The sequence below is a fragment of the Strigops habroptila genome, chromosome 1, assembly GCF_004027225.2.
Source record: "Strigops habroptila isolate Jane chromosome 1, bStrHab1.2.pri, whole genome shotgun sequence".
Lineage (NCBI taxonomy): Eukaryota > Metazoa > Chordata > Aves > Psittaciformes > Psittacidae > Strigops > Strigops habroptila.
In genome coordinates this window covers 37,600,915-37,615,020 of record NC_044277.2, presented here as the reverse complement: position 1 = coordinate 37,615,020, position 14,106 = coordinate 37,600,915, and the positions used below count along the sequence as shown (strand labels likewise).

The following is a 14,106-nucleotide window of genomic DNA, read 5'->3' as shown; positions in this document are numbered from 1 at the left end:
TTTGAGATCTAGCGTTTTAGGACTGGAATGTTGCAGACTGGAGTAAACATAAGCTTTGTTTATTAAGACAACAGGGTTGTTAAGCAATTGACTGTGTACTGGTAGTTGGGATCATACGGTTGCTGCTTTGAACAGAAATAGGTTGTCTAGGCAATTGCAAGGAAATATATTCACTTACTCTTCAGTCTTGGTGCAATTTCATGTTCAGGAGCAGAAAAGTTATACAATTTTATTGCAGAATCTGTATGGTTTCTTTAAGATGATTAAAAAACAAGTTTGCTGTCTCTTCATTCATTCACACTTACATTCAGCAATCTGCCTTTCTAAGGGTTCAGATGCCCTCTCCTTTTTACCTGGAAAGTAGCCACTGCTTCATGAATGTCTGATAGTTTTAACTTATGTGATAGAAGAGAAGATGAACAACCTTATATTTTTAAACTATTCAATAAAAAAAACCCCAAACTTTTAGCTGAGTTTTTAATGGTCAGTCTCGCTGTTGTCTGCTTTCATGAGGAAGTGAACAGTGGCACGTAGTGAATATTTTAGCTAGAATTATTGGTCAGTGCAGGTCCTGCCTTTGTGGGGAGGCTTTTTTTTGAGTGTTTGTGTTTGAGAGTTTGGGGTTTTTTGTTTGTTGGGTTTTTTTGGTTGGTTTTTTTTTTTTTTTTTTTTTTTTTGACCAGTCAGGATTTAAGCAGACAAAATACATTGCTTGTAGTGAAAAAAGCAAAGAAATGGTTGCAAGTTAAAATAAGGCTGTGACTCTCATTACTTGCTCAACTGTTTAGAAGACATCTATCCTGTTAGTGCAGAAGGTTGAGAGCTTATTAGGTAATTCTAGCATTGACTGTTTTCTTATAAAAATGTTGGTTAATTTATTTGGACCAGTCTATAGCTGCTACTGTCTTCTACTCTTCACTATGTGCTGTTAGCCATATATCACATCAGAGATGCGACTTTTAATTGGGAAAATAGCAGCTTTGGTGAGAGCACTGTGATTGTAAAGGGCTGTGGTCATTAAATTTAAGGCTAAACTTAAATCTGGAAAAATACTACTACAATTTTGAGACAACTTCTCAAACATTCTCTTGCTTTGTTTCAGACCTAATAGCTTTAGCATTGACAGCTCAAACACGAAGTCATTTCACACTTCAGATGAGAATGCAGAACTAAAATGATACATAGCAGCAAACAGTGTTTTCACTGTTAATTTAGATGATGGGTTTGTTTGCATACAAACTGCATCAGAAACTTTGAGGTTACTCTTTCTTCTGAAAGAGCATGTGCTCAGGAAGCCAGGTGAGTGCTAGGTTCCATAGCACATCTTCTTCATTGCAAGGGACAGTCCCTAGCCCAAACTGGCGAATTGGGATGGAGTCAGCTGGGCAGAAATAAGGTGGGTTTAATTAAACAAAACCCTTACCCTATTGTAATTTGTTTCTCTGGTAATAGTAGCAGGTCCTAACTACTGTTACTGGTGTTACTGGTGGCTGACTCTGGCCTGAATTTTATTGGAAGCCTGTCAGCTGAAAAACAGTAAACGAAGCAGTACTATTCAAATCTGTGCTTGATGCTTGCAGCCTTGTTTCTGGAGATGCTGTGTTAGCTTGTCTGTAGCAGATAGCAAAGAGAATTCTATGTAGATTTCATGTACTTTTATGGCAAAGATTGATGCTTCGGGGGAGTAGAGCATGCTTGTCTTCAGAAATGGTTCTTTTCAGTAGGCATGATTTATGTAATGAAATGTGTGAAAATTGCTACCTGTTCATAATTTTTTGGCTGTAAATAGGCTAGCTGATGGGTGAGATCTTCTACTTGGCTCAAGTGTGATGCTGCCCGGATTACATCAGTGGTGGAAAGGTAACAGTGTCTGCACTATGCTTTTCAGCATTTCCAAGCAAAGAGGCTGGTTAGATGGAGAGTCTCAGTACACACTGATGTCCGGGTTTGCCAGCTCCCGATGGCAGCGGGCCTCAGCAGAGGTAGCAGTGGCAGAAGTCCTTGAACAATCTGAAGTCACTGAAGGGATCTTCACCACAACAGAGTGGTCTGCTCTGGAGCAGTCTTGATACCAAAAGTTTGTTTTGGTGAAAGAGGCTCCTTCTCACCTTGTTGTTGAACTTCCTTATGGTGTGCTTTAATATTAGAGATGGCTTCTGCTTAATATAAAGGCAATGAAATAAAAAGAAACAGGTATCGGAGATACGAAGATGGCTCAGGAATTTACCTCCAAGTGATTTAGAAACATAAGTGTTAATATCCCCCAGCCGAGCACTGAAGAGATTTAAGACTGTGGTTTTAAAGGTGACACTCAAATGCTATTTTAAGAGGAGTGATAAATGCTTGTGCTTTTCCTCTTGCCCTCTGCTTCATGCTGTAGAAGGTCCTCTTGACAATGGGTACAAGAAGTGTAAAAAATGTGCTGATATTTTCTCCCTAAAACTTGTCTGGGACAAATTGCCTTCGGTTAAAATAGTCTGGCCTGGCATTTTGCACTCAAAGTGACTGAAAGCATCTGTCCTCCACAACAAAATGCGAGATATGAAAATACATGCTTGTGAATGTTCTCTTCAGTCACTGAGTAAGGAAAAGTTGGTATCTGTAAGTACAGTCGCTACTAAATTATGACAAAGATGCAAAAATAGTTTTTATTTGCTACATGGATGGGCTTCCTTGACTATTGTCTTATTTGAGATATAAGACAGAACATTTAAAATTCTGATCTTAAGAAGAAAAGAGAGCATTAGACTAGTTCTGTTCATAACAAGTAGATCTAGACAAAATCTTTCGAGTTGTTGTGGAGAGAAGATGGGGGACACATTTCAGAACATGCCAATCTTCTCTAGGGAAAACCTAAACAGGAACTTTTTTGAATCTACTCTGTTACTGTGTGTTGCTTTTTTGTTTTTTCCCCAAGTCCAAGTGTGTACCCTGTTAGGTTAGCATTTTATCAGTTAAATTCTTTCGCCATTACTAATTCTCCTTCAAAATTATAATTCTGGAGAGAACAAAACTTCAGTGAGGTCTTCTAAAGTGCTGTAGTTGCAGTTAGTAGCATGATTGCCTGAAGATGAATAATGGACTCCAGTGATAGTGTTCCCTGTTATCATCATGAGAGAAATTAGGGTATGGATTGAGAAATCTACCCCCATGACAGAATGAAGCTTTTGACTTTAGTTTACTTACACAAATTGAGCATATAGTTTTGCTTAAATGAGAAGCAGCAGCGCCTATTTTGGTTTACAGCTTCATTAAACCGAGATAAATTGTGTGTTTAAAAAAATAATAACATTGTATTTCCTAAATGCTCAGTCTCAGAGTTTGGTGTGTTTTAGAGGGTCATCTGTGTGCATTTGAAAAATCTGTTGTCCGTATAACTAGCTTTAGTCCATCGTAGGACTTGGTGCTTCTGCTTGCTCATCTGATTACGCAGCTCAGGGGAATAAGGTTAAGGACATGCTGTTGGTAAGTGGAGCGTTTTCAGGGCTTTAGTTCAGCAGATGGGCTGCTTGGCTATATTCATACATCTGCCTACCTGCTGTGGCAGCTGCTGCTGCTGCATGTTGTGTTCTTTTGTTCTGTTCCACCCAAGAAAGGAGCACTAGGAAGTGTAGTGAATGGATTAATTTAAGGTTAAGGCTAGTGTTTTGCTTGCTTCCTAACTCTCTATCACAATAAAGCTTCTGATAAAGCTAATGAATCCTTCGTAAAGTGAAATAGATTTTTAAGATGTATTTCAGGGGCTGAAACTAGCTAGCATTGTCTAAAAAATAGTCAAGTACGGTTTTTATATATTGCCTGATATTATTTATTTCAATATCTTCCTCTTTTTCTCTCCCTTCCCCCACTTCTTCTAGGAGCAGTAACCAGACTTTGCCTGACACTGCGTGGTCCAAAAGAATTAAGGAAATATGGAATGACATGAAGGAGATTAGTTGAGGATTAAAGGCTTTGAGGACAAAACACCTCGCCGAGGTGAAGCACAGACTAGCATTCTAGTTGTAGCTCCGAGGAGCTGTGTGCTGAAAAAAGATGGCAGATCCAGGAATGATGAGTCTGTTTGGAGAAGATGGGAATATTTTCAGTGAAGGGTTGGAAGGTCTTGGAGAATGTGGGTATCCTGAAAATACAGTGAATCCTATGGGGCAGCAAATGCCCATGGATCAAGGATTTCCCTCTTTACAGTCATCTCTTCATCATCCCCCTGCAAATCAAAATCAGGCCAAGTTGACCCATTTTGATCACTATAATCAATACGAACAGCAGAAAATGCACCTGATGGATCAGCCGAACAGGATGATAAGCAATGCCCCTGGGAATGGTATAGCATCTCCTCATTCACAGTATCACAACCCTCCAGTTCCTCAGGTTCCTCACGGCAGTGGTGCTGGTGGTCAGATGGGAGTCTATCCCAGCATGCAGAACGAAAGACACGGGCAGCCCTTCGTAGACAGTGGCTCCATGTGGGGCCCACGGGCAGTTCAAGTGCCAGACCAGATACGAGCACCATACCAGCAGCAACAGCAGCAGCAACCGCAACCGACACAGCCGCCGCAGGCACCCTCCGGCCCCCCTGGGCAGGGCCATCCTCAGCACATGCAGCAGATGGGAAACTACATGGCTCGCGGTGATTTTTCAATGCAGCAGCATGGGCAGCCGCAACAGCAGAGGATGAACCAGTTTTCTCAAGGCCAAGAAGGCCTCAATCAGGGAAACCCTTTCATTGCCACCTCAGGACCTGGCCACTTGTCTCATGTGCCCCAGCAGAATCCCAGTATGGCACCTTCCTTGCGACACTCAGTCCAGCAATTTCACCACCATCCCCCCGCTGCTCTCCATGGAGAATCAGTAGCCCACAGTCCCAGATTCTCCCCTAATCCTCCCCAGCAGGGTGCTGTTAGGCCGCAAACACTTAATTTTAGTTCTCGGAGCCAGACGGTACCCTCACCTACTATAAACAACTCAGGGCAGTATTCTCGATATCCTTACAGTAACCTTAATCAGGGATTAGTTAATAATACAGGGATGAATCAGAATTTAGGCCTTACAAATAACACTCCAATGAATCAATCTGTACCAAGATACCCAAATGCTGTCGGATTTCCATCAAACAGTGGTCAAGGACTAATGCACCAGCAGCCCATCCACCCTAGTGGCTCACTTAACCAAATGAACACGCAAACTATGCACCCTTCACAGCCTCAGGGAACTTATGCCTCTCCACCTCCCATGTCACCTATGAAAGCAATGAGTAATCCAGCAGGTACACCTCCTCCACAGGTTAGACCTGGTAGTGCTGGAATACCGATGGAAGTTGGCAATTATCCAAATATACCCCATCCTCAGCCGTCACACCAGCCCCCTGGTGCCATGGGAATTGGACAAAGGAATATGGGCCCCCGAAACATGCAACAGAATCGTCCGTTTATGGGTATGTCTTCGACACCACGGGAGATGGGTGGGCACATGAGACCAAATGGTTGTCCAGGTGTTGGCCTTGCAGATCCACAAGCAATACAAGAGCGACTAATATCTGGCCAGCAGCTCCCTAGTCAACAGCAGTCTTTTCAACAGCAAATGCCAACCTGTCCTCCCATGCAGCCTCATCCAGGGATGCATCATCAGTCTTCACCACCCCCACATCCTCATCATCAGCCTTGGGCACAGCTTCACCAGTCACCACAAAACACACCACAAAAAGTGCCTGTCCTTCAGGTAAGCTACTTCCAATGAGACGAAAATATTTTATATTACTGTAAATGCATTTCAGGATACTCCTGTTTGACTCCTCTCTTTGTTACTGGTTATGAGGCTGGCTTGGTGCACAGAAGCTGAAGGTAAAATGAAGTTCAGGTAGCTTGCTAATGTCCTTACAGTAATTTTTACAGGATAACATTGTGGAGAGACCAAAATGTGATACAGCAACAAGACAAGCTGAATAGCTGGGGTTTTTTTCGTGTTGGTTCCTTCGAGGGGAAAATGGAAAGCATGTGTGAGAATTGTCATTTAAACTATTAATTTTTGTATTCGCAACTTGGAGAAAGAAGTGTGTGTTATAATGTGTTTGTTTTGGCCAAACCGAGGGTTTTCTTTAAATCCTAAGGGAATGTTTTGTGGTTTTAAGTTAGAGCTGAGATTTTAACGTGAAAAAATTTCAGCACTAAGTAATGCAACTGAGAAGTGATGGGGCAACAGTTTATGCAAGGGGAAGACAGCAGCTGTGAATCATGGTCTGAAATAAAATCTTCAGGCTTAAATGAAATCTCAAATAGGATAGAAGTTTTATTTTCCTGAGTCTCTGGTCTGCTGGGTTTTGATGAAAACGTATTGCTTCCACATAATTTTTCAATTAAAAGCTAAAAGTGGTAAAACAGCTTGATCCTTTGCAGCTTAGCAGGTTTGACTACATGCTAGCATGTTAAGCTTCAGCTGAAAAAGTGTCTTTTGGGATCTTCACTTTTGCCATTGCTCGTCTCTGGCTCGATTAGTCATCATTCAGAGGTTTTGGTACTGAATGAACAGGTGATCAAGATATCAGAGGTTTAATTTTATTGCTTTTTTTAACCCAGTCAGTAATTAATGCCAAGTACCTCTGCCCATAAATATTTGGAGACAATTGTTGGAATGCAGTCATAATGATACGATGCTACAATAAGCTTAATAAATCATAAAAACAGCTGTCCCAGGCAGCGTCCCAGGCCTGTGCGGGAAGCAGCTGCTCGGCAGTCCCCTCCACTGCTGCCTGCCGGCTGCTCCTGTTAGCCGCGCCGCACAGCGTGAGCTGGCTCTGGGAATCAGATGGATGTGCCGCAGAAAGGCAGCTGACGAGGAGTGCTACATGGAGCAGCTCAGCAGCTGGGAGAGGCTTCCACATTCCCCCTTGGAAAACAGGAGGGGGGAGCGCTGGAGGTGCCACAGGGTTGGGAAGCTTTGGGGAGGGAGGTCAGGGGCTGAGCTGGGCAAGGGGAAGGACACTGTCTTCCTGTGAGGGAGGAGGAAGATCTCCTCTTGAAGGGGCAAAGACCGTCCTTCTCTCCCCTGCCCCCCTCACAACTGGTGTGAAATTTTATACCTGTGTTGGCCCTTCTCCCCCCATCTCCAGCACAGGCTTTGTTTGGAGAACCTAAATTACAGTTCTTGCATGCATGTGGAGTTGTATGTTCCTCCTTGAGAGAGCAGCTCTTGACAATACCTCTTGTGTTACCGACTGTGCGGGTAAGCAGGATGAAAAAAGGAGCAAACTCCAATCTACACAAAATACCCCCAGGAGGATGGGTAGGTATTTGGAAGGGGGGTAATGACAGCATGGAGAAATCAGTACAGGAAGACTGGGGTTCAGAAAAAGTAGTACAAGATGTGGTTTTTACCCTGAAACACATCTAGCAAGAAAAACTTGAAGGAAAATTGTAGAAATGGTAACATAAGACCTGTAAGAACAACAGGAACAAAACCCAGTGTCAGTGGGATCTTGCACAACCAGTGATGGGGGGCAGTGTGGGAAGGGAAGACTTGGGATTGACTGTGCCCTAAAGCTGTGCTGTTCTTCACTGGCATTAATTCCTTTTTTTCGTTTGACCATCCAGTAAACCTTTTTTTGGCAGCAAGAGGTGGTCTGGGAGGAGAAGGTTTCCTTGTAGAGTAGACAGGCTTGTTAAATGTTCTTGGGACATTCATTTCCCTTTAGTCAGTGAAGAGGTAAAAGACAGCTCAAGCCTTAAATGAGCTATGCAGTCTATTACAAAGTTCTGAACTGCAGATGAATAGCTTGAACAAAGGTAAGTGCCGAAACTAAATAATTAGAGGAAAACCACATGATAACTCAAGTTATTTGATTAAAATCAGTAATTCAAACAGTTGTAGCTAGCCAAGTAATGTCTCTGTTAGCATACTTCGGTTAAGGTTTTATTTGGTAAAAGTTATTGTTAACATACCTTCCCATTAAGTAATTAGCTTGAGACCTGACTGTAGCAATGAAACTCTTGACAGGCAGGCATTTCCCCCTTGAACACTGTTTGGATGAAATAAATATTGTTCAAGTCAATGAAAACTCAGCTCCTCCCCAGCCTCTGGGGAAAATGCAGATGTGTGGAACCCCTGCTCTTCAGACTGAATACAGAATTTGCAGCTCTCCTGTCTGTGTCGTGGTTTTCCCTTCATGTCAGTTGGCAGAAAACTGCTCACTGAAGAACAGTTATTTAAATGACTGGTTTGTTTTTATTTGTATAAAATGTATCAACAAAATGAATATAGCCAGGAAAATGGAAATCACTCTGTACTTTTAAATCAACAGAAGCCATCTTAGTAATTATTTTTCAGTGATTTGAAGCTAGCCTTATCATGGGAAGGCTGTAATACTTGTGGTTAACCAAATTACTGTTTTGTTTTTAGATATGTTGGAAGGAAAGCGAAGTTCTTTTGCTTTTAACTTGAAAGAAATTGTCATGTCGATTCTAGGCCTTGTTATTTCTTTTTTTGTGTGCAAAACTGCAAATTATTTTGGCTTGGAGACAGAGCCGGTGATTGACAATTCAGCTGCTTTAGGTTAATAGCTGAAAACTAGACGTGGTTATTAGGACCTGCTTCGCAGTGAGGTGCTGGCTTCAGTGCAGTTTGATAGATGTCATAAGAACCACTGTAGGACTGGGACAGTGTGCTTGCTGTTTCAGGCCTCCTCTTGCAAAATTCTCCAACAAAGGCTTTTGGAAGAGCTTCATGGCCATGGGGTAGGAAGGCGGGTTCTGCTGTGACAGGGTAATTGGCCACAAGCAAGGAGTAGCTTGCTTGTTTTCACAGTGGAGGCATCTGTGTTGGGCTTGTGCTCTCCAAAATGCTCATAAATGATCTGGAGAAGTGTGAAAATTCAGATGGCAAAGTTTGCTGCTGCTATTAACATGCTCAAAGCTGAGTGGCAAGAGCCTGACGATAATGAAACTAAATAATTAGAAATAAAACAGGAATGTCAATCTCTTGGTCGTAAGCTGTGTAAGTTGAGACAGGGCCGGGGAAATTTAGGTTGGATATGAGGAAAAATTTTTTCACTGAAAGGGTTGTCAAGCATTGGAACAGGCTGCCCAGGGAAGTGATGGAGTCCCCATCCCTGGAGGTGTTCAGAAGATGTGTAGATGTGGTACCTAAGGACATGGTTTAGTGGTGGCCTTGGCAGTGTTGGGTTAATGGTCAGACTTGATGATCTTAAGGGTCTTTTCCAACCTAAAAAGTCTATGATTCTGTGGTGCCTGGGCAATGAAATGGCAGGCAAAAACCTCTCCTTAGGAAGGAGGGTCTTGGTGTTAGATGGCTATCTGGAAATGTGTTAAGACAGTCAAAGAAATAAAATGGTAGGAATTGTTATGGAAGTAGTAGACAGCAAAAAAAGATTGTTATCGTGTTGCTACATGTATGTGTGGTATGTCAGTGTGACAAGTGCTGTGCAGCTCTGGGTCCCAGAAAATACAGCAGCACTTGAAAAAGCATAGAGGGGGGTGATTGGGGGGGTGAGGGGTGGGAGCTAGGATAGGGATGGTGAGAGCCTCTAGAATCGTGAGTGATATGGGTGCATGAAGAAGTCGAATGTAGTTGTCACCTGTTTTGTCTCCTTGAATTCTTTTCAGGTATTCAGCACAGTGAGCTCAGAACCGCCACAGTCAGATGCTGATGGCTGAGATGTTGTGCAGAAAAATGCATCATCATTTGATAAACATGAAGGCACCACATTTGGCTCAGCAGATCTGTACTGTAAATAAGTGGCTGAGAATTTGTTATTGGGCACACCTACTACGTGCAGGTCCCATTCTTGTACCTTTCTACAGTCTTCTATCAGGGAGGGGATATCAGGTTAGACAGGCCTCTGGGGGGTCTAATGCTGTGCTGTTGCTCTTATCTATCGTTATTTTCAGAGAATTGTGTTAGTGACAGAGCAAGCGTAGTTTTCCCTGCCAAAAATAGGCTATCCTGGGTGTGTTGTTATACATAACTTCTGATTTACCCACAGCTACCGTGTGGGCTGAAGTTTCGAGTCCTGTTCAGTAATCATGTTCCACAAATGCCATCTACATTATTTATAGGCAAACGTAGGAATACTTAAATGACAAACAGTTATGGTACAACCTCCGTGCGTGACTAAATGGTAGAGCTCAGTGATGGCCACCAACAGTGTTGAAGGATGCTGGGTTACGGTGTCCAGCTTCTTGTGGAGAAGGAATTCGTTTTGTGTGTGTTGCTGGTTCACTGCCAGGTTTACTCTGCTGGCCTTACTCTGTGGGCATGTGACTTTGCTTTAAATCATAACTGATAGCTGTGTTTGGTATGAACACATTCCTTTGAAATTTCCTGCCCTCCCTCCCTCGCAGGGGAAGAGGCAGGGAAAGTCCTGCTGAGTCACCAGCTGGGTCACCCCTGTCACAGGCTCTTCCTGCGCTTTCAAACACTGCGTTGCTTGCCTCAGTTTAATTTATGCTTGGATATACCTGAGTGGAGAGGGATATTAATGAAAACTACTATCAGCTGAAGTGGTTTGACACAGTATTCTAACCTGGCAGAGAGTCCAGGTTAAGTCAGTTACTGCTGGCACACCAAAGTGAAATCGACTTTGTTCTTAGTATTTAATTATTTAAATGCCTAAGAGTGGTAAGAAGAGACTGATTCCTTACTTATTTTCTTACTGTCTTTGAATAACCAATTATTCTTCAGTGTGTGTCCTATAATTTTATTTAGTTAGAAATTGTATCATTTCAGGTGGTTAGGATTTTCCCCATAAATTATTTATAAGCAGTGCCCCACAGCTCCAGAGACAACTGTTAGCTTTTTCATCCCTTGAGTATTTAGCTTTTTGAGTATTTTTCTGTCAATAAGTAGAAAACCTCATATTTAAAAACAAAACCAAAAAACACCAGCCAACCAAACAAAACAACTTATAAACACTTTTGGGTTGGTTTTGGTTTGATACAGAGGCTATTTCACATTGCTGCTAGCTGGTCTTTTGGGGTACCATATGTGCAAGTTTAGCAAAATCTCAGGGCTGCTCCTGGAAATTCTATTTTCCCTTTTCAAGTGTTGATAGACCAGCAAACCAACGTATGTTGGCAAGATTGTTGGAGGTGCCAGACTAAATGGAATGGAAAAACCACTAATGCTGAACCTTGGTTGGTTTAAATTGTGTATTATTTTTATATATAGATAAGCATGTGTGTCTCGGTTTAGGTAAATTGTATGAAAAGACCCAGACCAAATTAGAAATTATGGAGAATGATGGAAGAAAAGCTGAGAAGAAAATCCATAGTATCAATCTAAAAGTAAAGGCTGCTAATGGTAATTTTTTTCTTAGAAGTTTACAGGCTTCTGCTGTATTTTGTTGAGGCTCTGAAGAACTCGTGTATTTGGGCAATGTCTGCAATGTAGTTAACCATTTGAAGAAGACTGTTGAAGCTATCTTTGGTTCAAAGTGTTGAAGTTATTTCACCACTGTGGAATAGAATAGTCTTTTATGCTGATAATGCAATCCATCTGTGAGCTAATTCACATGCAGATCTCAAAGGATATAATAATGAATATGAAATACCTTACCTAACTAAAGTTCATGTTCTAAAGTTCTTCAGATATATTCCAGTCTAACAGTTAAACGTATCTAAAGGCTTATTTCTTCCTCACCCTTGAGAAGGCTATATGTACTTTTATGAATAAGGGGTTGCAGTGATTCTGCAATGAAAAGGCCTTTGGGCCAGAGACTTGTTTTGAGGTGGTTTTGCTATGGACTGTTTGGACTTTATTACTGTCCAGGAGGTACAGGCAACTTCCAAGAATACTTCTTCCCTCAGGTGCCACGATTTGACTGTGATGAAAATAATTGTGCCATTAAGTTATCTCCTGGAGTTTTGGGTTAAGCCAGTTTGCAGCACTGGCATAAAAAGACAAGTCTGCATCAGCATACTGATTCCGTAGGCTTAAGAGTTACCAGACTTGTTCTTCAGCATGAAGATTTTGAAAGTTTCTATGATATGTTGGTGACCTGGATGTGTTTTTTCTTGAAATCATTAGTATTATCTGAGGAATCAACTAACTAGAAATATGTTTAAGTTTACGCTACTGTTCAGTACTTGGTACAGTGTTCTTATCTGCTGATGGTCACTTCCAGTGGGATTTGGCAATCATCTTATTTTCCCATGACTGAACACATTCTCCTATTTTATATTTATTTGGACAAATTTAAATCTGTTGTTTCAGAGAAGGTTTTTTTTTTCATGACTGAAAGCTGATAGTCTAATACAGACCCTCATGTCTGTATCATCATCAGCCTACATAATGACAAGGCTGGAAAACTGGGGCAAATGAAAGGAGAAATGCTTGATTATTTTTTTTACATTTATTTTTTATTTCTTTAACTACAGCAGCAGTCTTAATAAGGAACAAGTTCCAGGCAAAGTAATAATTTCCTGCCTTTTTATGATGGATCCTCCTCCTCGTCTTCTGTCCTGCTCTTACATGTGGAATTTGAGGAATCTATTTCGTTTAAACTAATCTGCCTTTGCTTATATCTTGAATGCAAGTGTCACAAACTTGCGTAAGTGGCCTTTCCTTTTTCCTCTCTGGAGAGTAAATGTCTCAGTTCCCACTATGATGGGACACCATCACTTTGAAGTTTGATTTTTAACTGTTGTCTGTAGAGGTTGTTTTCTCCCTCACTTCAGTGAGCCAGTGCTTTCCACTTCTGAATTTTCAGATTGAGTTACAATGAAAGAGCTGATGACCAAACAGTTATGAAACTAAAATACTGGCATGGTGCTTTGAAAAAGAGACAGTCTCACCTGAACAACGTATCAGGATGGATGTAGTATCCCTCCTGTTCCTTTATCGCCTTTGAGAGCTTTCCTTTCTAGGTATCAATGTTCTTTCAATTGTATAGAGATATGCATTATACGGATGGTAACGTGGTCTGGATTTTGGGAACAAATCGCTGTTTTGTTTTTTTTCTTTAGAGATGTCATCTGTAAATATTTGGTACCATCTTTTTTCTACAGAGTTGTAAAGTTTGGTAGCTAAGGAGCAAGATTAACACCCTTGAATTTTTCATGGTGATTAAAGCATCTGTCTGTACAGATCTTCCTTTGTTTGCAGGTGTGGTTTAAAGATGGTGAGGCTGCTTCTTGGGAGCTGGTAGGAGCAGAGTGGGAAGCGTGGACAGGAAGCAGTGATGAGGGAGGGGGCAGCGAAAGGTTGAGCTGAGCTGATGGAGCAGTGCTGAGCAGTAGGAACAAGAGGAGACGGCCAGTGTCTGTGTTAAAATGCGGACAGAGAAGTTTAGGGAGTCACCCCACCTCTCCTGCGCCAGCTGCTTGAGTCACCTCTGCTTAAGCCCGTGGCAGAAGTAGCCGTTTGGCGCAGTGGTGCCTGTTCCTGCTCTGCATGCTGCTTCAGGGTGCACCTTTGAGTCACCGTGCTGTGGGCAGACAGTCCACTGACAGCTTCCCAGCATCGCTGTGTGAACTCAGTAACTCTCAATATCTAATCTGCTTAAAAAAAATAATCCATGCAAATGAAGGTGGCTGAGGTCCGGGATACAGAACCTGAGCTCTGTCCCTGCATCAGCATGCCTGATCGTTTGGTGAACTGGCTTATCTGGCTTCTGGCCGGGTCACGCATCTTTTCACTGAGCAACCACAAGATTACCCAGGATGGTGGTGTGGGAGTGGGAATGCATGGTGGGAAAAAAGGGGGACTGCCTCCTCCTCTGGCAGTGAGCTTTCAGGCCCTTTAATACCCTCACATAGCTCAAGGTTCTGTAGCACAGCCCTTGAGTCCTCCCTCAAACACTGATAAATTGAAGCTTCCATTAGAAGTCAAAATTTTGTCTTGTTTCATTGAGTTAGTCACAAATTGGTCACATTCCAACTTATCCCCAAATTTTTTTAGCTCACCTTTTGATCCTTTTTTCACACAAATATGAATGACTGATTCGATTTCAGTGGTGTGTTTTTCTTTAGGGTTTTGGGGGGTTTTGGTTTGGGTTTTTTTTTTAGGTTTTTTTGGTTATTCCCTCTTCCAACTAAACTATGTGCGGCTATTTTGTTACTGAAGAGATGAAAGAGTATCCCCTTTCAAAGAAAGAGAGGT

The 14,106-nt window shown here is 42.0% G+C and overlaps 1 protein-coding gene across 5 annotated transcripts in view; it reads left to right on the top strand.

Annotated features, from left to right (window-relative positions):
* The window catches only part of CHD7 (chromodomain helicase DNA binding protein 7), a 133,491-nt gene that overhangs the window by 38,192 nt on the left and 81,193 nt on the right, over positions 1-14,106 (top strand). For all 5 annotated transcript variants that reach the window (XM_030511341.1, XM_030511342.1, XM_030511340.1 and 2 more), the window contains one exon: positions 3,858-5,715. In XM_030511341.1, coding sequence (XP_030367201.1) covers positions 4,033-5,715 — 1,683 coding nt within the window. In that variant the 5' untranslated portion in view covers positions 3,858-4,032. The remainder of the gene's footprint in view (positions 1-3,857; positions 5,716-14,106) is intronic.